The sequence below is a fragment of the Schistocerca piceifrons genome, chromosome 10 (genome assembly GCF_021461385.2).
Source record: "Schistocerca piceifrons isolate TAMUIC-IGC-003096 chromosome 10, iqSchPice1.1, whole genome shotgun sequence".
Classification (NCBI taxonomy): domain Eukaryota; kingdom Metazoa; phylum Arthropoda; class Insecta; order Orthoptera; family Acrididae; genus Schistocerca; species Schistocerca piceifrons.
Window position 1 is genome coordinate 105,737,294 of NC_060147.1, and position 25,661 is coordinate 105,762,954.

The 25,661-nt window shown below is 41.3% G+C and overlaps 1 protein-coding gene across 1 annotated transcript in view; it reads right to left on the reverse strand.

The window, feature by feature from the left end:
- The window catches only part of LOC124719120 (serine-rich adhesin for platelets-like), a 255,086-nt gene that overhangs the window by 182,832 nt on the left and 46,593 nt on the right, over positions 1 to 25,661 (reverse strand). Inside the window, exons 5-6 of the mRNA XM_047244815.1 lie at positions 7,625 to 8,492; positions 2,440 to 5,455 (exon numbers count right to left, since the gene is read on the reverse strand). Coding sequence (XP_047100771.1) covers positions 2,440 to 5,455; positions 7,625 to 8,492 — 3,884 coding nt within the window. The remainder of the gene's footprint in view (positions 1 to 2,439; positions 5,456 to 7,624; positions 8,493 to 25,661) is intronic.

Consider the following 25,661-nt stretch of genomic DNA (forward strand, 5'->3'; position numbering starts at 1 on the left):
CACAGGACACGTCACCTGTAATTGAAAAAGTGTCATAACAATCTCTCCATTGATTCTGGAACAGTCCCCAGGTCAGATCTCCAGGAGTGGACTGCCATGGGGAAGGTGGCTGTGAGAAAAACCAACAAAAGGATAATGTTCTACAAATTGGGGCATGGAATGTCAGCAGATTGAACATGGTACAGAAGATAGAAAATCTGAAAGCGAAATGCAAATGCTCAGATTCACTGAAGTGAAACGGAAAGAAGATAAGGATTGCTGTCAGATGAGTATAGGGTAATATCAACAGCATCAGAAAATGGTGTGAGGGGAGTAGGTTTCGTTATGAAAAGGAAGGTAGGGCAGAGAGTGTGCTACTGTGATCAGTTCAGTGATATGGTTGTTCTCATCAGAATCAACAGCAAACCAACACCATCAATGATAATTTGGGTATACATGCTGCTGTCTCATGCTGAAGATGAAGAGAGAGGGAAAGTATATGAGGATATTGAAAGGGCAATACAGTACGTAAAAGGAGATGAAAATCTAAGAGACAGAGGGGACTGGAATGTGGTTGTAGCAGAATGAGTTGAAGACAGGATTCCGTTGGAATATGGGCTTGCTACTAGGAATGGGGTAAGAGAAAGACTAACTGAGTTCTGCAATAGATTTCAGCTAGTAATAGCAAATACTCCATTCAAGAATCACAAGAGGAGGAGGTATACTTGAGAACACAAGTAAAAAAAAGCTGTGAAGAAACTATGGGTTACAGAAGAAATACTTCAGTTGATTGATGAAAGAAAGAAGAACAAAAATATTGAAGGAGACACAAGAATACAGAACTACAAGTCGCTTGAGAATGTAATAAATAGGAAGTGCAGGGAAGCAATGGCAAAATGGCTGCAAGAGAAATGTGAAGAAATCGGGAAAAAAATGATTGCTGGAAGGACTGACTCAGCATACAGAAAAGTCAAAGCAACCTTTGGTGAAATTAAAAGCAAGTGTGGTAACATTATGAGTGCATGTAACATTAAGAGCACAATGGTGGAAAGAGTACACTGAAGGTCGCTGTGAGGGGAAAGACTTGAATGATGTGATAGAGAAAGAAACAGGAGTCTATATAGAATAGATGGGGGTCCACTATTAAAATCACAATTTAAAAGACCATTAGACAACTTAAGATCAAATAAGGCAGCAGAAATAGATAACATTCAAAAACGATTTCCAAAATCGTTGGGAGAAGTGGCAACAAAATGACTAATTCACATTAATATGTAGAACGTGTGACCCTGGCGATATGCCATCTGACTTTCAGAAAAATATTACACACCCAATTCTGAAGACTGCAAGAGCTGAAAAGTGCAAGAATTATCATACAACCGGCTTACAGCTCATGCATCCAAGTTGCTGAGAAGAATAATGCGGATGTGCTAAACGACAATCAGTTTGGCTTTAGGACAGGTAAAGGCACCAGAGAGGCAGTTCTGATGTTGCAGCTGATAATGAAAGCAAGACTAAAGAAAAATCAAGACATGTTCACAGGATTTATCAATCTGGAAGAAGTGTTCAACGATGTCAAATGGTGCAAGATGTTCAAAATTCTGTGGAAAATAGGGGTAAGTTATAAGGCGAGAAGGATATTATATAACACATATAAGAGCCAGGAGGGAATAATAAGAGTGGTAGATCAAGAAAGAAGTGCTCAGATTACAAAGGATCTAAGACAGGGATGTAGTCATTAACTCCTACTTTTCAATCCATGCCTTGAACAAGCAATGATGGAAATAAAAGAAAGTTTCAAGAGTGGAATTAAAATTCTAAGTGAAAGGACAGTGATGATAATATTTGCTGACGACACTGGTATCCTTGGTGAAAGTGAAGAATTACAGGATATGCACAATGGAATGAACAGTCTAATGGACACAGAATATGGCCTGAGAATGAATTGAAGAAAGACAAAAGTAACGAGAAGAAACAGAAATGAGAACAGCACGAAACTTAACATCAGGACTGATTGTAACGAAGTCGATGAAGTTAAGGAATTCTGCTACCTAGGCAGCAAAATAACCAATGATGGATGGAGGTTGGAGGGCAGTAAAAGAAGAATAGCACTGGCAAAAAGGACATTCCTAGCTAAGAGAAGTCTACTAGTATCAAACATAAGCCTTAATTTGAGGAAGAAATTTCTGAGAATGTATGTTTTGACACAGCACTGCATGGTAGTGGAACATGGACTGCAGAAAAACTGGAACAGTTATGTCTAGCACACCTACACTAGGACTTACATAATTATTCACCATTTTTCACTTTTAGAAAGCTCTCTATCAAAATCAGTTTTACCCTGTGAACAATCTCAATTACATATTTATGAATTAAAAACTACCATCTCCATTTCATTATGCAGTTAACTGCATTCTGCACTGTACGAACAATATAATTCATGTTACATAAGAAACCAACCTGTGTAATATTAGCAGATGACCGCTTCGGGTCAACACCAGCGGAGAGTGTGGAGGAACGCTTCTGCCTTCCCTCTCGTGCCTCTGCGGCTGGCGGCGGCTCGTCGTCTGCCCTGTATTGGGACCTCCGCTGCTGCCGCAGGGCTGCAGGCAGCGGGATGTCCTCCACACCTCTGTGCCGGCGGTCGGGTGACCCGGAACCCCGGCGCTTCCTGGACGATAGGTAGTCTGCAGGACTGCCACTCCTGCTGCGGCTGTCACGCCGCCAGCTCCTCCGCTCTCTCTCCCTCCTGTCACGTCTGTGTTCCTCTCCCCGCCGCCGATCTCTGTTTTCCCTCCTTTTGTCATCACTCCGATTCTGCCTGTCAGAGTCATCGTGGTGGCGGGAGCTCTTCCTGTGTTTCTCCTCCTGGGTCCTGTAGGAGTCTGGACTCCTCTCTCTCCTGCGTTCATCGTGCCGAGTGGCGGTAGCTGCCTCTCCACTCTTTTCACCCGAACTGTCAGCCTTACTGTCTGTCGAGACCCCATGGGTACTGCTCGGAGTGGCAGACTGTGGCTTATTGTGCTCCTCCCCATCGACACTACTAGGCTCCAGAACCCCACTACCACTAAAAGTCATTTCGGCCTTCGATTCAGTCGTGCGGGCCTTTTTCCTGGGAGAGGAGATACTGTCCTGCTCTTCGAAGTCGATGGCAGTGTCCTCTGTGTGGGCACCTGTGGCTTCCTGAGAATCTCTAGCCCTCTTTTGTGCAGGCGACGAGAGGGCATCATTAGACAACTTTTCGTCTGTGTCCTCTCTCTCGAGAATGTGTTGCAGGCTAAAGAGATTGTCAGAGAAACAATCAGGTAAAATCTCCTCATCATCAGACGAATGTGGGCTTCCAGCAGCCAACAGCTCTAACTCAGTACCTAGTGTAATTTCTCCCCTGTCTTTACATTCTATTAATTTACGAAATACATCAGTGACATTCGCAACTTCTTGAAGAGTTTTTTCTTCCTCTTCATCACAATCACTACCACCACCACCACCACCACCACCACCACCACTCAAACTAGGTTTTACTTCATCTTCCAGTAACCCACTGTCAGCTGCAGACAAATCTGGAGGATTATTAGTCGTATTTTGTGTGTCTTTTGTATGAATGATGTATTCTTTTCTACAGTTACTGATGACATCATTCTCATTTAGTTCATCAAATTTTATTTGGTCATTCTCACTTTCTTTCCACCTTTCAAGAGGAATGTATTCTCGTACTGTTGAACCATGCGATCTCTCATGACTGATCAACGCCTCCCTATTTTCATGGCAAGAGCTCCGATCTACCTCGAAGTCTCTCTCCTCTAGGGAATTGATCACTTCGGAAGGAGTGCTACTGACTTCAGTATTACAAAAAACTTTACCAAAGTGACTGTCGCCATCCGCATGACTACCCTCAGCCTTTCCATTCCCATACTCAGAAGAAATCCAACTGTTCTCATCCTTCTGACGGGAGGCCGAGTTATCTCCCTCTTCTCGAGTGGTCTGGTCAAAATCTGATACCTGGGCTCCAGTATTCGAATGTTCACGTTCATGACCCCAACTGAAATGTATACTCTCGTCATCCTTCTCATCCCAGTACAAACTGTGTGACTTTTTCACGAAGTCAGCATTCAAATTTGATTCCTCTGCAGTTTTTGTAACTGTTTCTTCTTTCTTTTCTCCTTCTGCTTCGGGCACTTTATCAATGTTTCCGTCTGCCAATTTTTTCTGACGCTCTTCGGTTCTTGCTTTCAGCTCCTGCACATTTCTCACTGCAATACGAAATTTCTCCTCCCAGCTGCTCACTGCAGAAATGTCAGCTGTAAAATGTACAGGCATTTCACGGTGAAAGAGCCCCAAATTCATTGGAGCCGTGCTGCTTCCGAGGGGTAGGCCTTCGGCGAGACACTCGTTGGCGCTTTTCCTATTTTCATGGGCAGAACTAGTGTTCCCCGACTTGGCGCAAGGTTTTCTCTCGCTACTAGTGGATGTTTGTGCATTCAGTTGGTACCTACGGACCTGTTTCTCACTTCCACCTGGTTGCTCCAAATTGTTATTCTCTTTGTTACATGCACTCTGAACCACTGATGCACCTGTTGGTTCATCAGCAAACATATCATACATTTCAGGATAAGCATTTCCTTTTTGAGTAAGAGCAGAGGGCTTTTGCTGGGAGGGTAGTGTCTGTGGTGGATGTTTATCCAGAAGAGGCACTTCTGCAAGTTGTGCCTCCAGTTGCTTGTTCTGAACAATTGAATTTTCGAGTTCAGCATTATTACCAATTTCTTCTCTCACATGACCTTTTACAGGTGTGCTGTCTTCCGAAGTGTCTTCAGCACCTCTTCTTTGCGATATGGGACACTCATTTTCCATTCCTACCACTGTGTCCCTCAATTGGCCTCCAATTTCTGCATCGCCTACTGTTCCATTCTGGGTCTGCAAGAGAACCGACTCATTCCTTTCTGACAGAGAGGCTCTCTCCTGATTGACAGCCACAGCTGTGGCATTGTGGCTCGGAGGGATAGCACTGGTTGATGCTTTGGCTGGGGCATTACGGCTCGGAGGGATAGCACTGGTTGATGCTTTGTTAGCTACAGAACTGTTACCATGTCCCAAACCACTGTCAGAAGCCACCAGCTCAGATTTATTACACACTTTCGAAGAGCCTGCCTGTTGCCACACTGTGCTGGGAGATGCAGCTACAGAAGCAGCTGCTAAAGAAGGTTTCGACGGACCCGGCAAGTTCTCTGTTTCTGTGCTCGTGCGTGCACTATTACTTGACTCACTTATCTTTGATGTTCCCGGAGTCTGCTTCCTGGAAGGTCCAGCACCCTCATACACAGACGATTTTGAAGTTGACGGGGCACAAAGAATGGGCTCAAGTTTCAGCTCAACTGAGGCCTCATCTTTCGATGTCTGTCTTTCTGCAGACTTATTGAAATTACTGTTCCTGGTTCTGATATGTTCTGGCAGCTCTTGCAGGATGACCAATTTCACACTAAAATTTTGCAAACAAAAAGTAAATTTTAAAGTGTACACTCTCAAAAAACAACTGAAAGTTAACAGTTTATAATGTGAATAAACTGATGGATGCAGCTAAAGAATCACTCAAAAAATAGATAAAAATTAGAAACTAGAAAATGGTACTGAAAGCATAAAAATATTTTAGAATTGATATTATATAACACTGTTAAGTGCTGTTTCAATTATTCTTTAACATGTGGCCAGTTTCTGTTATAACGCAGTCCCTTGTGAAATGCACAGCAGTACTGTCTTGTAAGACTCAATGTTGAAGGAAAAGGAGGACTCAGTACTGACTGTGAAGTAGCAACAAAGTGGTTAAAAAAGGTGACTAGAAATAAAGCTGGACACACAAACAAACACAAACATACACACAAAATTCAAGCTTTCGCAACAAACTGTTGCCTCATCAGGAAAGAGGGAAGGAGAGGGGAAGACGAAAGGAAGTGGGTTTTAAGGGAGAGGGTAAGGCGTCATTCCAATCCCGGGAGCGGAAAGACTTATCTTAGGGGGAAAAAAGGACAGGTATACACTCGCACACACGCACATATCCATCCACACATACAGACACAAGCAGACATATTTAAATATGTTGTTGCGAAAGCTTGAATTTTGTGGACAGGTACACACTCGCACACACGCACATATCCATCCACACATACAGACACAAGCAGGTAAGTCTTTCCGCTCCCGGGATTGGAATGACTCCTTACCCTCTCCCTTAAAACCCACTTCCTTTCGTCTTCCCCTCTCCTTCCCTCTTTCCTGATGAGGCAACAGTTTGTCGCGAAAGCTTGAATTTTGTGTGTATGTTTGTGTTTGTTTGTGTGTCTATCGACCTGCCAGCGCTTTCGTTCGGTAAGTCACCTCATCTTTGTTTTTATATATAATTTTTCTCACGTGGAATGTTTCCTTCTATTATAATGACTAGAAATAAAAATACACAGACCAGGCACACTGGCTTAAGGAAACACAAGTGACCATCTTGTAAAAAATTTTTATTACATATTTCATCTTCTGGCTGCACGAATGGTATACTTACCAGTTATGATTTGTTACCAGTTCACCATCAGATGCTTTGTCAGATAATATGAACCTGTTACACAGTAATTTGTCAACCATATAACGTATTCAAATCATTTGATGATGACTCGGTAGTATGTCGAAACTAATGATTATAGCAGGTTGGTTCAAATGGCTCTGAGCACTATGGGACTGAACTTGTGAGGTCATCAGTCCCCTAGAACTTAAAACGACTTAAACCTAACTAACCTAAGGAAATCACACACATCCATGCCCGAGGCAGTATTTGAACCTGCGACCATAGCAGTCGCGCGGTTCCAGACTGTAGCGCCTAGAACCGTTCGGCCACTCCGGCCGGCATTATAGCAGGCATGTGGTGTAAGGATGAAATATATAATTTAAAAATGTTACAAACAAAAAACTGGGAAAAGTAATATGGAGGACATTCCATATTTTGTGTCTGTTATAAAGTCGAGTTGGACCAGAAGCATTTTGCTTTTATTTAAAGTACCATAAGCGGTATATGCAACAATTGGAGTTTTGCTTCCAAATCAGTTTACCAAGGTCATAAACAGTTGTCACGTTTAAAATTACTTTCATTACTCATATTTTTTGGCTTCTATGTCATCTATATGTGGTCTTCTATAGGCAGGCATTAAAAGTTTTAGCACAATGCACTGACATGCACAATATTTTTTCATTAGGTCATTTTGTTTCAACTGCTGTGTTTGTGTGTGCAAATGAGGAAATATTGTGTGTCAGTGCAGTGTGCTAAAAATCAAATGTCCCTGTGTAGAAGAATGTACAGAGCTAATGTAGGAGCCAAAAAATGTGAGGGATAAAAGAAATTTTAAAAGTGGAAACTGTCTGTGATTTCATTAAAGCCATTTGTTGGCAAAACCACTATTGTTACAATGCCTACTGAAAGAGCTTTGGTTTAAAAAAAAAAAAGTGAAACGAGTCCACTTCAAATGAAAATTTGTTATAGCCATAAAAGATGGAATAACGCCCACAATATTCATAAAACAGCAACAGTGGAAGAGAGGCTTCTAAAACGAAAGCAAAAAAAAAAAAAAAAAATTATGGAAGACATTAACACGGTCGGTAAGACATGATTACAAACCCTTCCTTGCTGTCAAATGCCTCGTTCAGCGCGCGCAGGGATTCCGGGTCCCACACCTCTGACTCATCTTCGTCAGAGACTGCCTCCTTCTTGATGCGACTAGGTGACATAATTGACGACACTTCACTCTCATCACTGTCCTCCTCTCCATCTCTGTCCTCATCATCACCATTCTGATTGTCTTCACCATTTTGATTGTCTTCACCATTTTGATTTTCATTGCCGTTTTCATTGTCTACATCATTTTCACTGTCGTCATCGTTTTCATCATCTTCATCATCATAGTCATCGTCTGAAGATTCAGAATCTTCTGTATCATCCTCATCGGCTTCGCCCTCAGCTCCCAAACCGGATGGGAAGAGGGCAGGGCGGGTGTCACCTGTGAGGGCCGCCAACTCGTCACCATCGTCGCTGTCGCTGACATGTGGCACAGGCAGGTCGCAGCTGCTGCTGCTACTGCTGCCAGCACGTGCTTCTGAACTGCTCGAGCTGCTCGTGCTGGGGGTGGAGCTGCTACTGGAGCTCGAACTGCTGCTACTCGTGCTGCTACTGCTGGAACTGCTGCTGTCCGAAGCGTCTGAAGAAGAGCTGCTGCTGCCATTAGTCCTGGAACTGTCACTACTGCTCGAACTGCTCCTACTGCTGCTGCTGCTGCTGCTACTCCGGCTGCTGCTCGAAGTGACAGATGTTGAGCTGCTGCCCGAACTCGAGTTGCTGACACTCCTCTTCCTACGCACGGCCACAATGCGACTCCTCGAATGTCTGTGGTGCTCATCTTCCTCTTCTTCCCCCTCTCCGTCGGCCTCTTCTTCATCTTCCTCACCTTCAAAATGGGCAGACTTCGTCTTTTCTGAACATCCAGTGGCACCTGTCACAAAATTGTTAATATGGACACACTGAAATATAATAAAGATAAACTTATCTTTATGAAATGATGATAATATTTATTTATTTTTAAGACAAACAATGGGAACTCCATGAAGGGATATCAACAATGTAGGAAAAAATATATTGCTAATTACTGTAAAGAAGACACATTAAGTTGCAGACAGGCACAATTAAAAGACACTTACACACTTGGCCACAGCCTTCATCAGCAAAAGAGAAACAGAGAAACACACACCATTCACATACACAAACCTGAGTTGCCAGAATTGGCGGTCATGTGTACGTGAGGTGTGCATTTCTCTGTTTCCCTTTTGCTGATGAAGGCTGTGGCCAATAGTTTTGTGTAAGTGCCTTGTAATTGTGCCTTGCTGCAACTCAGTGTGTCTTCTTTATGGTAAGTAGTGATCTATCTTTTCCTGCATTGTTGTTTATTTATTTATCTACCCATTTCCATGAGGAGTAACATATCACTTTGAAACAGTGATGTGTTATTCCCTTTACATCTCTAACTGATGAAGGATAGTCATGATCTGTAGTGAGAGCGAAAGTAGGTGAAGTGTATCTGGAAGGCAAGGGCAGTGGTCACCTGGATTTCCTGCACATGGAGACACCAGCTGACAGGAAAGTTATTCCACAAGAACACCATCCTACCTCGGACATTCGCTGCAGACCACACAACCTTGCCATGCAAGATGATGGTCATGACCTCACTTGTCAATGGAAGCTCATAGAAGGCAGATACAAGCTCTGTGTGTGTGTGTTACTTTTTTGGGGTAACTTGTGACACTGTACCCAGTGGTCACAGGTTCCGTTCTCTATCGTGGCACATCACATGTAAATTGTAACATTTTGTAAACAGAAAGCCATCATCCCTGAATGATCGTGGCAGTTTCTTCTGAATGAGTCAATACTGTCAACAACAAATCCGTTACGGAATATACATACAGGGACGGCAGGTTAAAATTCTTACACACATGCATGAGGGCCTTCCCAAATTCGAGAGCTGACACTGCGGATCAGTCTCACTGCCTTTTTCTGGCTAAGAGTATTCCTGGTGAATGCACATAGTTGCCCCAAAATACAACAGCATATGAGATGATAATGTAAATGCAAGACTATGCATTTCAGTGTTACAGGCTGTTGAGATCATTCTTATAATAAAGACAGCAGCAGTTTCTGCACAAGCTCTTAAATGTGTTAGTTCCAAGGAAGCCTTCCATCCACCATCAGTCCTAAGAATTTCAAATGGTCAAGTTCCCCGCTCTCTGACCATCTCGGGAGAATAAAATAAAACATTTTCTGGGGTCGTATCCGTGCGGAACATTTGACAGATATTTTTGAAACATGACACAAAAAAATAACAAGAATTAAGTCTTATAAAGTAACAGCCATTCCCAAATTACCCTATGGAAGTGTGTCTTGGATTGTTAAAGAACAATGTGAAAATTAGATACAAGCAGCTGAAATGGGTTTCTTGGGGCTGTGAAGACTGTAACAAAGAATACAGGAACAGTGATATTAGTGAGGAATTAAACATATTTTAACGTAAGAAAGAAAAATGAAGACAACAGAAGAAAATGGATTGAACATCTCAACAGAAATAACCAGGCAGACCACCTTAGGTCTAACTAATACTTGAAGTACAAAAGAAACCCACTCCTCATTCAAGGGAAAAAGTTTAAAATACTTTCAGCAGAGGTTATGCAACTGACTGACTGTCTACTTTTATTTACTTATACTGATAGAGGTCAGGCCTGCACTAGCTCATTTATAGCACTGATAACTGCAGTAAACAAATGTGGTAGCCATTAGTGAATATTTGTGTATTTCACTTTGCTTTGTGTTGTTGTTTCATTTTCTTACCTTGAAGTGAGTGAAGAGGTTACTCACAGTCCAACACCAGATTCGAGTACGAGTCCTGTGAACCTGGAGAGACTGGTGACTGCTATCACTGTGTGTAGCTTTTACTTTCAGCAAAGTACACAATGAGTGTGTAAGCTGCTATCCCTTGGAAGAGAGATGCAGTGCTTGTTCCCCTGCACTGTCCATCTTCTTTTGGCAACATAAATTCTCATTTGTTTACGATCACGGCCGAACACCACGTTAAAGTTTGTGCACTACACATTTTCATTACCCAGTGGTCACTGTTGGATGGTCAACAGATAAAAGTAGGAGACAAACAAAGGTTAAAAAATCTTGATTTATCATTATGTAGACAGGTACGTGGTAGATTTTGTAGATTCTATGATGATTTATTGTCTCCTCCTATTATTTAAAAACAGCTAATGAAAAATACAAGCGGTACAAAAGCATCACATTGAGAAATGCCACACTAGAAAACACAATGTCTCAGGGAAACGCAATTCTTTGTAATTACTGTGAAGAAAGCTACCATTTTGGTTACTTGATACATTTTATTAGAATAAACAATTTCAACCTTACATAAAAGTAATTCTGAGATCATTTCATCCAATTACTGCAAAAAACAGCTTGTCAACAGAATGAATATCTACTTCCAAATGAATCCCTGTCCTGATGCCAAACTGTGCTTTATAGTAACTAGACATATCGTTCTTAGGATGACCTTTTTCAAAAGTCAAAACTGTTTATCCAGTAATTGTTAAATGTCTTTATGATTATGTCATGAGTGAATAAAAGACAACCTTCAAATAAATAACTGAAATTTGGCAATTGTTATCACGCAAGACATGTAGTGAAACTAAAAAGTTTATCTGAGGAGGGATCACTAATCACTAAACAGAAGAAGTGCTGAGTTGCAAACAAGCTTGTAGGCATGCTAGTGAATTACTTGGCTTTCAGATACATTTCTTCTTCAGAGTTCCTTCCCTCTCTCTCTCTCTCTCTCTCTCTCTCTCTCTCTCTCTCTCTCTCATTTGACAGGCAGTTATTTACCCTCATAAAAAGTCATCATTCAGCCTAGTCACCCCTAAAAGTAGTGGCTCAGAGCCAAACATACCTGTGACTCTGAAAAAGGTTTACTTTTACATTATGTAAAAAAGAGACAACACTGATTAATATAATGGTTTCACTGTCACCAACAAGCAAAGCCATAATTTCATTACTATATGTTACTGAGGGGTTGCTTCAGGGAAAGAGAATATGTTATAGAGAAATACTAAAATCACTTTTGCCACTAACAGCAGCTGAAGCTAATTAACCAGTCCCCTTGGAGGTTTAGCAACACAAGCACATAGAAGAGAGCCAGAAATGGCTGAACCAAATTCTACATACATCAGACAAACTGATTTTTCATACCCCATTTATGGACAAAATAAACCCAACAAACCCACAAAGCAAATGTTCATCATATATGACAACCTATAAATACTCCATATGATAGAAAACTGGAAGAAAAGGAAATGGACATATACATCTATGACTTATACAATAATATAACTGAATGAAATGATGTTTCAAGCATACACATTTCAACTTAATTTTAATTTGGTACCATTCATGTCAAAAGTTCATACCACACACCCTGTATATTTTATGTTAAAAACATACTCCATACTTTTAATATAAATAACAGAATCAAAACTTACATGATCATATTTCATAAATAATAAATAGTTCTATGTTAAACAACAAAGCAGTTACTAGAAGCATGGACTAGTAAGCTTTGCAGAAGTTGTCACACTGATTTGCCAGCTAATCCCAATATCGTATCTATTGTCTGTACAGTAATCCTTACACATTGGTAACTATCACCAATCCTGAAATATCAACAGAGGGGTACAAATAAAGTTTTGTTTTGGTCTTCCATCTTAGCAAACTGCTAACAAAATACACAAGATTTTTGTCAGAATCACCAAACAAAACAATGACAGTGTTCCAAGGAGAATAATGCCGTATAAGAATAGCTCTGACACTGACAAACAAAGTGAGTGAAACCGTAAATTACTACAGACCATGTAGTGAACTAACACTATCTCAAAGAGATGTGTTTCTACTTCTCCCTGCACACATTATTCAGGCATTCATCAGCAGAAGCCACTAACATAAGTGTTACATAAACTAATGCAGGAATTGTTTTCTACTTATTTCCTTACCAAGATATTCAATATGTTCTATTTTTCTGCAATTCTGACACGATCTGACACATAGGGTATTCTTTATTGTCCAGATAGGATCATGCCATAAAAAGATATTTGATGATAGCTGAATGTCTTTTCCCAAACATGAGAAGAAGATTTTGAGATACAGACATAAAAAAAATTAAAATGCTGAAGGAATGGAGGGATGGAGGGTCTTTGATATCCCTGGTAAAAGCTGCTGCACAAACCTTCAACAAAGACAGCTCAGAAATGCCAGCAGCAATGCATGGGAATATCACATGAAGTCACAACTCTAATTTTGCCTTAGTCTTGCAAGGAGGAGGAAGAGTCATAGGAAAAGAAGCCTGATGAATCACTATTTAACACATTGTGGGTGGAACACAAGTAGCCCTCGTGGTATAGCAGTTAGTCAGATGTACAGCAACTGAGTCTCGTTCATGCAGTGCATAAAAATTCATAGCTACCAATGCTCTTCCAGTCCTCCGTCAATAACAGTGTAGACTGAATGAAGGAGGGTCTCTGCACTATGCTACTGTGTGGTGTTTGAATTCTGCACAATCTGTGCTCCAAAATAGCACTTTGTATGTTACTGCTCTGTGTTGAGAGCCATACTGCATGTGCTCTACATAGTTTTGAAGTGGCAAATTTCGATGAAAGAGACTTTTTCAATACCTTGAAAAAATAAATCAACAATTGCCGTTCAGAAGGAGAAGTTGATGATTCTGATATTGATCCATATTTGTTTGTGGTTGAGTGCTCATATGAGCAACAAATAACAGAAAATAATGTAGTGAAGCATACAAACATTCATAAAACAACTCTGGTTGTAAGAAGTATCATAATTTGATAGTAGGTGATGAAACTGATGATGCACAGACTACTGATCTGTCAACTTCTCCACCGCTATGCCAAAGAGACTCAAGACATCAAATGAGAAAACAGGATAGAATACAGCATCCTATATGTGGTCTCCTTTACAGATGAACCACACATTCCTAGAATCCTCCCAATAATCTGAAGTTGCCCATTCACCTTCCCTACCATAATCCTCACATGGTTGTTCCATTCATATTGCTTGCAAATTTATGCCCATACATTTAAACGACATGACTGTGTCAAGCAGGACACTACTAATGCTGTATCAGATAGTTACAGGTTTGTTTTTCCAGCTCATCCACATTAACTTACATTTTTATAAAATTAGAGCTAGCTGTCATTCATCACAACTACTACAAATTTTGTCTCAGTCATCCTGTATCCTCTTATGGCCACTCAGTTTCGACACCCTATCATAAGCCACAGCACTATCAACAAACAACCACAGATTGCTGACCACCCTGTCTGCCAAATCATTTATGTATACAGTGAGTAATAGCAATTCTATCACACTTTCATGGGATACTCCTGACAATACCCTTGTCTCTGATAAACACTCGCCTTCCAGAACAACATACTGTGTTCTACAACTTAAGAAGTCTTCGAGCCACTCGTATCTGCAAACCTAATCCATATACCCAAACATTTTTTAACAGCACGCAATGGGACACAAGTGTCAAATGCTTAGTGGAAATCATGAAATACTGAATCTGCCTGTTGCCTTTCACCTTAGTTTGTAGTAATCATGTGAGAAAAGGGAAAACTGAATTTTGCACAAACGATGCTTTCTACATCATGCTGACTTGCGGACATAAGCTTCTTGGTATCACGAAAATTTATTATAGTCTAACTGAGATATGTTCAAAGATTTGCAGCAAACCGTTCGGGATATTGGTCAGTAATTTTGTGGGTCCATTCCTATGCCCTTCTTGTATACAAGAGTCATCTGCACTTTTTTCCAGTCACTTGGGTGGGACTTCGCACAGGATGGAAGATCCACAGTAAATGAAACATAATAGGTAAGAAGCCAATACCATAGAATACTCTTTGAAAATATGAATTGGGATTCCATCCGGACCTGGTGAATTATTTGTTTTCAACTCTTTCAGTTGTTTTTCTACACCAGGGATGCTTATTACTATGTCATCCATACGGGAGTCTGTTTGATGGTCAAATGACTGTATGTTTGTATGATTCTCCTGCATGAAAGATTTCCTGAACATGAAATCTAAAACTTCGGCTTGTGTTTTGCTATCTTCAACTGCAACACCACACTGGCCAACAAATGACTAGATGGAAGCCTTAGACCCACTTAGCATTTTAAATAAGACCAGAATTTTCTCAAGTTCTCTGTCAGACCTTTTGCTAAGGTGTGACAGTGGCAGCTCTGCCAGACCTTTTGCTAAGGTGTGACGGTGGCAGTTGTTGTCCACCCATAGTGAGTAGATCCTCCAGTATGTAGAACTTGTCAGAAAAACAAGAATACACAATAAATATTTACACAGAAAAAAATGCTAAATTATCATCCACAGATCCCAAGTTAAATGATCTTAAGCATGTGGAATAAATAAAAAAAAATTGTCTTAAACATATTTTTATTTAAAAGGTAATAAATAACTTTTGAATAGTATACTACAAAACTATTTAGACAAAGTCAAACAATGGAAACTCTAGGCTGGAATGTCAACAATGTAAGGAAAAGATAAGAGTGCTACTTAGACAATGGTTATATGATATATATTGATACCTACTTCACATCACTTGCTGTGTAGCTGAGACTCAAAAAAAGACAGACAATTTTGATAAGAAATGAACATCTTCCCCCAGGAGTGTATAAATCACATCAAATGTTTGCTTATCATCCTTTCAAGAGTGAATAGTTCCAAAAGGTGGAAAAAATTGTTCTTCCATATGTTTGTGACAGGTATCATAAATGCATTTGTGTTGCATAAGGAGGTATGTGGAATGTGGATGAGGGAACACCAACACACACACACACACACACACACACACACACACACACACACACAATGATTTAACTTTCATAAGCTTTTGAAGCCACTGGCTCCTTCTTCTGGTAGAAGAGCTGCAGGAGAAAGAAGAGGGGTGAAGGATAAGGACTGAGAAGGTTTAAGGAAAGGGGTACAGTTTAGAAAAGTCACCCAAAATCCCGGTGAGAAGGAAAGACTGATTGTTGGGGACTGCACGGAAGAGATTTGAAAACCTGTGAGCTTAACGGTGGAAGGCAGGGTAATATGTAAGACAGAGGTCACTACTGAAACATCACTAAGTTAAAAACAGTGAAAAGCTAAGTGCATTGCATGTAACAGAGGTGGGAATGGGACGGCAAAAATAGACAAGTCAGAAAATGAAAGATGTAGGAAACAAATGGACTAAAGAAAGAAGTAGTTACTGTGAACAAATGCTGAGATAGAAGAAATTAACATAAATTAAGGCCAGGTGGGTGGTGAGAACGAAGGACATGTAGTGCTAGTTCCCAACTGCAGAGTTCTGAAAAAGTAGTGTCTGTGGGAAGAATCCAGATGGCACGTTTGGTGAAACAGGCACTGAGGTCGTGACTGCCATGTTGTACAGCATGTTCTGCAACAGGATATTGTGTGTACCTGTATTCACCCTCTGTCTATGTCCATTCATCCTGACTGATAACGGGGTGGTAGTCATGATGATGTAAAAGGATATTTTTACAGAAATACACCACCACTCCACCTTTTGGAACTATTCACATCAGCACTGGCTGAATGTAATCATCCCAACAGCCTAATCCAAAAGAAAATTTCTCAGGCCATCACATCCAATCCTGGTACAACTTTAGAGCACACCACGTGTCCCCCAGTATTATCCTGGTCTTGACTGTATCAATCAGCTACGTTGACAAGGCCATGATTTCCTAAACTCATGCTCTGAAAGGAGATCTATTCTGTCCGAGATTTTGACCACTATAGCTTTTTCTATGCACCCTCCTACGACCACCTAATACAGCAACTGGCAAAACATGTACTATCAAAGGAAAAGCTACCTGTGAAATGACACATTCCATATAGCAGCTGTTATGTTAACACTGTTCAGCCTTTTACATGCATGACTACCATCCAGTTATCAGTCAGGATGAATGGACATAGACAGAGGGTGTATAAGGCAACACACAATATCCTATTGCAGAGCACACTGTGCAACATGACAGTCACGACCCCTGTGCCTATTTCACCACACGTCATCTGGATTCTTCCTCCAGGCACAAGTTTTTCAGAACTCCACACTTGGGAACTAGCACTACAACATGTCCTTTGTTCTCACCACCACCTGGCCTTAATTTATGTTAATTCCTTCCATCTCAGCATTTATTCACAGTAACTACTACTTTCTTTAGTCCGTTTGTTTTCTACATCTTTCATTTTCTGACTTGTCTACTTTTTGCCATCCCCACTCTCACCTCTGTTACATACAATGCACTTAGCTTTTCACTGTTTTTAACTTATGCACGATGTTTCAGTAGTGACCTCTGTCTTACATATTACCCTGCCTTCCACCTTTAAGCTCACAGGTTTTCAAATCTCTTCCGTGCAGTCCCAAACAATCAGTCTTTCCTTCTCACCCGGCATTCTGGGTGACTTTTCTAAACTGTACCCCTTTCCTTACACCTTCTCAGTCCTTATCCTTCACCCCTCTTCTTTCCCCTTCAACTCTTCTACCAGAAAGAGGAGCCAGTGGCTCCAAAAGCTTGTGAAAGTCAAATCATTTTGTGTGTGTGTGTGTGTGTGTGTGTGTGTGTGTGTGTGTGAGTTGGTGTTCCCTTGCCAACACCTGGTGAGTAGATTTTTTAATCTGTCCATTTACATTATATTATCAATAATTGATTATTTTCACTGTTATAATACGTATCAAGAGATTTATCCTTTTTCAATTCTCGGACTGAGCAGATTTAATGGGCAACATTTTGCCGAAAAGGTACCACCTACTGAGACAAAAATTGCACCTGAAGTGTGTTCCAGTCAGTAAGAAACAGAAGGGAAAAATGTGATGGAAAGAACCAACCTGGTGGTATCTAAATTGTAATTAGGCTCTCTGTATGTGATGAGTGTTTCAAACCATACCACACTCATGAAAATAACGTGTAAGAACAGTGTGTACATCTTTCTTTTCCTTCTACAACACACACATGATTTAGTACAACATTTTGTATATCTGCTTATTTTAATATTTCACAGTAACATTTTTATGACTACATGAATCAGGTCCCATAATTTCAAATTTGAAACTTCCCCTCAAATTAAAATTTTATGCTAGGCTGGGAATCGAACTCGGAATCTCGGAGAATACTCTAGCTGCCAAGCTCTCTGGCACGACTCACGGCCCGCCCTCAGCGCTTCACTTCTGCCTGTACCCCATCTCCTACTTCACAAAACTTTACAGATGTTCACCTGCAGACATAACAGGTCTAACACTGCTGTATGAAAGGGCATCACAGAGAAATGGTTCAGTCACAGCCACGGTAGATATGTGGGAGAACTTCTCTGAAGTTAGGAAACTATTGTTTTGTTTCGTTTTAGGGTGCAAAAACAAATAAGGTCATACGGACCCATGTCAGAACATTACAACACTAATACAAAAAAGGAGTTAAAAAGAACTACATGTTACGTCCAATCGATGGGAGGAAAGAGAGGTGAGAACAAACATTCACTTGGAGAAAGATCCGCAAAACTTGCTGTAGAGACAACAGAGGTTCAGAACCAAAAATTAAATGTTCTGCACCATACTGCTACAATGGATAAGAAGTAAAATGCAGTTGACAAACTGCATGTCATTTACTGGACCCATCTGTAATTTGCTAAAACAACCCATAACTTAGACAGCAAATACATATTAGAACGTAAGTGGTTAAAAAAAGGGTATTCGGTCAGAAAATGGTGAAAAGTCAAAGGTTGATGACAACGAGCACAAAGTCGTGGGGGACCAACACCTAACAAATGGTGATGGCTAAAATGACAGTGTACAGTACGCAACTCAACTAAAATGATCTCCTTGTGGCGAGAGCGCCCAGAGGAGGTAAGCCAAGCCACTGGGAGAGGGTTAATTTCCTGCAGCTTGTTCCCATGAAGGGAACGACAGTGATGTTGCTAATGTGACACCACCTGCTGACAGATGGCAATGCAGAGATATTTGGAACAAATGGAAAAATTAGTGGCCGAGCTAGGAGGACTGCAGCCTTGGCAGCAGCCTCATTTCTCATCAAACTGATGTGATTAGGAACCCACATAAACATCACAGCAGCTTCCTCACGAGTGAGCAAGTAGAAGCTTTCTTGGACCTGTTGCACTAAGGGACACACTGTGTACAGCTAACAGAGGCTCTGAAGCGCACTGAGAGAATTGGAGCATGTGACACAATTGAGAAGCCTGTGTTGCTGGATGTACTGCGTAGCCTGATACAGATTGAAGAGCTCTGCTGTAAATCCTGAGCAGTGTTCCAGAAGCCGATCTGAAAATCATTGATGCCAATGATGGAGGCACATCTGACACCATGGTCAGTCCAAAAACCATCAGTGTACACAAAGGTACTATTGCTAAGTTCCACACAAAGGTCGAGAAACTTACAGCGGTACATTGAATCAGGAGTAGTTTCCTTAGAAAGTGAATGAAATCCAAGATGAACTAGGGCCACTGCATGAAGCCAAGGTGGTGAAGGGTTCACACTCATCAGGAAAGTGGCAGGTAGCATGCAGTTAAGCTGCCGGACCAATAGCCGAAATTGAACACCAGGACATAACGAGAAGAGGGACATAACCCATACTGGCAGCTGCAAGAGTCATTGAAGGTGAAGGCATAGGATGGGTGGTCAGGCGTGGGAGACAAATGGCATGAATATCCGCTGAACAGAATATCACACCAGTATGACAGTGATAGTTCGACAGCTCCTGCATAGAGACTCGCAACTGCGCTAGTGTAAAAGGCTCCAGTGACCAAATGGATTCCATGACATTGGATTGTATTTTGATGGCGTGAGATGGATGGACTTGCAGTTGCATAAACGAAACACGCATAGTCTAGTTTTGAACAGACAAGGGATCGGTACAAATGGAGGAGGCTGGTCTTATCTGCTCCCCAGGAAATACCCCTTAGGACACATGGGACATTAAGAGACCGTGTACAGCGGGTGGCCACGTAAAACACATGGAGGACCAACGAAGTTTCCCATCGAGCATGAGTCCCAGGAATTTCATAGGTTCAGCAAATGGAAGAGCAAGAGACTCATGATGTAAAGACGGTGGAAGAAACCCATTGTGCTGCCAGAAATTCATCGAACAGTTTTGTCAGTGGAAGATCTACCCTACTGTCAATGCTCCATAAGTAATGATGATCAACACATTGCTGAAGATGCTGCTTAAGATGACAAGTTTGTGGAGAACTGCAATAGATCGCTAAATCGGTGACAGAAAGGGAGCCGGAAATGCCCCACAGGAGACAGGCCGTAATGGTGTTAATGGCTATAGCAAAGAGTTCGACGCTCAGGATAGAGCCCCGAGTCACCCCATTTTCCAGGATAAAGGTGCCAAAGGTGCCCGACAATGCAGAACTCACATGTACTTTGAAAACTCAGTCTTTTAAAAAAATACTAAAGACAACGGAGCAGCCGGCCATGGAAGTGTCACGTGCAGAGTTTATGCGGGATGCCTGTCCTCCAGCAGGTGTAGTAGGCTTTCTGCAAATCAGAATACACAGACACGGTCTGGTATTTTCACAGAACATTTCATGACAAGGGTTGACAAAATGACGAGATTGTCAACTGCAGAAAGGCGCTGTCAAAATCCACATTGTTTAGTAAATTGAAAGACTTGAGCTATCATACCAGCCAGGCATGAATCATACATTCCATCACCTTGCAAAAATAGCAGGTGAGGGAAATGGGGTGGTAGATAGAAGGAAGGTGTTTCTTATTATCGGGCTTAGGTATGGGGGTGACAGTGGCTTCACATCAGCATTTGGCAAATGTGCCATTTGCCCAGATGCGATTGTACATATGAAGCAGAAAGTGTTTGCCCACAAGAGAAAGGTGCTGCACAACATCTGGATGTGGACATTGAGGTGGTAGATTGGGATGAAGTGAGAGTGTGATCTACTTCCCTCATAGCAAAGGCAGCACTGCAGCATTCACGATTCTCAGAGGAGACGGGTATCAACTCGAGCCCTCCTCCACTCGTTTCTAAGGGAGGGAGGAAGGCAGGGTGATAGCAGATAGAGCTTGAAATCTCCACAAAATAGCAGCCTGAGCTGTTGGAGGTAGCAATGGGGGTCCGCAATAAAATAATTTGCTATGGCTGGCCGGAAATCTGGGGATTGACCTTGGTTCCAGAGAGCTGCCCAAAGTTGGCCCACATGGCGGAATAGGGTGTGGAACTGTTAAAAGAACTAGAAATGGGGTGAGGGAGTTGACCAATAAGCTGGAAGAAATCTAGCTAACTTTCTTGGTATCCCAAAAGATGCATCAACACAGTGCATGCCTCTGTTGAGAGGCCAGACAAACGTGTGGTTCCTGAAGAGGGGCAGCAGCCTTTTTCAGTAATTGCAGGGGCAACAGTCTGGATGACTGACTGATCTGGCCTTTTAACACTAACCAAAACAGCCTTGCTGTGCTGGTACTGCGAACAGCTGAAAGCAAGGGGAAACTACAGCCGTAATTTTTCCCAAGGGCATGCTGCTTTACTGTATGATTAAATGATGATGGCGTCCTCTTGGGTGAAATATTCCAGAGGTACAATAGTCCCCCCTTTGGACTCCGGGCGGAGACTACTCAAGAGGACGTCGTTATCAGGAGAAAGAAAACTGGCGTTCTATACTGAGCAAGCAGTAACGGAAACAAAAGAAAAATTCGGAGTAGGTAATAAAATCCATGGAGAAGAAACAAAACCTTTAAGGTTCACCAATGACCTTGTAATTCTGTCAGAGACAGCAAAGGACTTCGAAGAGGAGTTCAACAGAAAGGACAGTGTCTTGAAAGGAGAATATAAGATGAACATAAAAACGAGGATAATGGAATGTAGTCGAATTAAACAGGATGATGCTGAGGGAATTAGATTAGGAAATGAGACACTTAAAGTAGTAAAGGAGTTTTGCTATTTGGGGAGCAAAATAACTAATGATAGTCGAAGTAGAGAGGATATAAAATGTAGACTGGCAATGGCAAGGAAAGTGTTTTTGAAGAAGAGAAATTTGTTAACATCGAGTATAGATTTAAGTGTCAGGAAGTCATTTCTGAAAGTATTTGTATGGAGTGTAGTCATGTATGGAAGTGAAGCATGGACGATAAATAGTTTGGACAAGAAGAGAATACAAGCTTTCAAAATGTGCTGCTACAGAAAAATGCTGAAGATTTGATGGGTAGATTACATAACTAATGAGGAGGTATTGAATAGAATTGGGGAGAAAAGGAGTTTGTGGCACAACTTGACAAGAAGAAGAGACCAGTTGGTAGGACATGTTCTGAGGCATCAGGGGATCCCCAATTTAGTATTGGAGGGCAGCGTGGACGGTAAAAGTCATAGAGTGAGACCAAGAGATGAAGACACTACGCAGATTCAGAAGGATGTAGGCTGCAGTACGTGCTGGGAGATGAAGCAGCTTGCACAGGATAGAGTAGCATGGAGAGCTGCATCAAACCAGTCTTAGGACTGGTAAAATCACACAAATGAATTTTTATTTTTGCTCTTTCAAGTTAGTCGTTTCTTCTTCAGAAAAAATTTCCTTTGATGCTCAGCAGAAGTCAAATCGTAGTTAGAAGTAGTATTAACCAGTGAATTTTGGAAGGGAGTGCTACGCAAAATCAAAATTTTCAAAAGCGATGCAAGATTGTTGTTTCATGTGCAAAAGGGAACACGAAATGGCTGACTTGGTCAAGCACTGATAAATGAACGTCGCACCAAGGAAAATTAATTTATTCATTCTTGTGAATTATTATTGCTGTGATTATTGTGAGTTAATTTTAAGAGCAAATATCTGTGTGAAGATTTTTCTGACTTTGAATAATTTTTGGTAATGGTAAAAGTAGGAAAGAAAGTCATTTTCCCACTCAATAATGGTTTCACCAGCTAATATTGATAGTGAAGCACAAAATAATAATGATTCTTTAATGGATCTGAACTTTGAGCCATTAGAAAACCCACTACTTGATCCGAACATGGCAGTGAATTTAGAAAACACGCAGCCAAATGCCGACACTAATATAGGCACCGATCAGAGTGAACGAGAGACAGAAAAAGACGCAATATCAGCAGTAACGGATGCAAGCATTTCGCTCGACCCGCTTACCACTTTCTTACAAAAACTTGAAATGCGTGATCGCAAGCAGGAAAAACATGATCACAAAACTAAAGCTGAACTAGGCACAATTAAATCCGAGCTAATTACAATGAAGGCAGCTTATGCTCCAATTTTAAATCAATTCACGAAACTTGAAACTGATGTGAGCTAGTTGAAAACCTCTCACGATGAAGTAAAGACGAATGTGGAAACTTTAACTTCTGCAGTCTCCAACATTAAGCTCAACAACCAGAAAATCCTGGGCAAACAATTAGAAAGTCACAAAAAATAATTCAATAAAGGCATATCAAATTGGATAGCAGACAAGGAATATGAAACTGATTAAAAAAAAATGTAGCAGTCAACAATGCTGTGCAGCGCGTACACACAGAAATGTGTTCCGGCACAGAAGCAAATTACGACGAATTACGTAATGTACATTCAGATAAAAAGGACACCGATGAAGAAAATCCTATGTGGAAGCAAGAGGTAAACACCCACATAAGGAACCTGGAAAGGGTTATGTCAAGTGATACCAGATCGGAAGATAATTTTCCATCACATTGTGAAAATCCTATCATTGACATTAAACCCACTTACGGCAATGAACAAATATTTCAATCACCCAATATAGCGCCCGTCCAAGCTAAACACGAAAATGATCCATGTGCTAGCACCACCAAGACAGAACAAAGTTTGTTGAAACATCGTCATTTCCAAACTTTTTCTGAAGACAAGAAGTCAGTCCACCCCATTGTACCCGTACAAGCTTTCACGAACATCTTACCAAGATGTTTGACAGAGTATCAGAAGATACAGTTCTTTATGTCGCACATCACAGGTGATGCAGCTTTATGGGTGAGTGAAGCATCAGAAGTATGTGACAAATTAGCAGATTTTGAAAGAGCATTTCTTTCTAAATACTAGTCCACGAGTATTCAGGAGCGACTGCCCACAAAAGTGTATTCACCCGAACTGTACAACCCACGTAAGGGAAGCTAGCGGAAATACTTCGAGAGATATATTGCGAAAATGAGGTATTGGTTGTAGCCAATCTCTCGCAAAGAAGTGCTCCGCATACAAGGCAGAACTTCCTATCCACCTAAGAGATAAGTTGATTAATGTACCGGATGAGGACTTGGAACAGTTTCTGTCCGTGATCAACTCACTCGATCTCATCCAAGAAGACACTAAGTCGTATCAGGCTTATTCCAACAACTGCAACAGCTATCACAACAGTGATAACACTAACATCAGTGATGGTAACAAACAACACCAGAGTGGAAAGAACCAGTACACAAAAGTGAATGCAGCTGCATATAGTCAAAATAACCACTCAGCAAATAAACCAAACACGAATTACGGAAATAATAAGTGGAACCATAAGAACGGTAATCCAGCAAATGGTTCCAATAGAAACTGGAAGGATGGTAATGGAAATGGTTACAATGATTCCAACCATGATAGGAAAACACCAGGGAAAAACCAATTGGGAAATTCCTGGAATAATAGCAGTAATGTACTGATCCAGCAATGTGCAAATGACAGGAACAAAAGTAGTCAGTGAAATCCTAATTATGGAAATGGTTGGCCTAACCGGTGGCCAATTTTATGGTTTGGGAATCCAACGCAAAAGATGATACAAGCCATGCCTGTTATTTCAAACCCGCACATTTGCAATAACAGTGACAACAGCTGCCCTATAACGAATCGTGTATGCGAAGTCATAGAGCAAGATGCCAATCCACAACAGTTAAACTAGAACCGACCGTTCTAAATGTGGTGTCACCGCCAGACACCACACTTGCTAGGTGGTAGCCTTTAAATCGGCCACGGTCCGTTAGTATACGTCGGACCCGCGTGTTTCCACTATCAGTGATTGCAGACCGAGCGCTGCCACACGGCAGGTCTAGAGAGACGTCCTAGCACTCGCCCCAGTTGTACAGCCGACTTTGCTAGCGATGGTTCACTGACAAATTACGTTCTCATTTGCCGAGACGATAGTTAGCATAGCCTTCAGCTACATCATTTGCTATGACCTAGCAAGGCGCCATTATCATTTGCTATTTATCTTGTGATGCATGTACCGTCAGACCGATGTTTACCAATTATGGATTAAAGTTAAGTATTCCAGAAGTTACGTAACTTTTTTGCTAGTCTCTATTCCTTTAACTGTTACAGACCTCACGCCAGCCTGCGTGAGCTTAAACGCGTGCCTTTCGGCTACCTCCTAGTGGCTTGGCTGTCTTGCCAAGTCACAACACTAAACAGCCTTCCTAGTGCGTTCATATTCCAAAGTGGTGGCAACTTCAAATCTGACCTGAACACACTGAGGTACAACAATGGTGTGGATATCAGGGAAGAACTTTTACAAGAGCCGAACACATGCAAACATACGGAAGATTATGTTTTGCAAGTTGCAATGAAAGTTTTTATAAACAGTATCCGTGTGAAAGCTACAATAGACACAGGGGTAATAACCAGTGTCATGAATTACACATTATACAATGAAGTAAATTGCATAAGGAGTCTTCCTGTTTTGCCTGTGCAAAACTGCCGCATTTCTGGTGCATTAGGTGCATCTACACAGTGTGTGAAGCAACAGGTGCAGGCCGATTTGATAGTAGAAGACTAGCACATACAATGCCACTTCTTACTCATAAAAAAATTGTCAGTTTCCTGCATTCTTGGCTGGGATTTTCTGCACAGTAGGGACACAATAATCGACCTACAGGCAGGAAAATATGTAGTTACAAATGATGGTAAAAGAATTGCACTGCAGCTCATTAAAACACCGAGCATGCACAACAGATACTGTCGTAGAATTGTTGTAAAATTAGTAGGTCCACGCTTATTGCAGAACAATTTGAGAAGACAGAATTC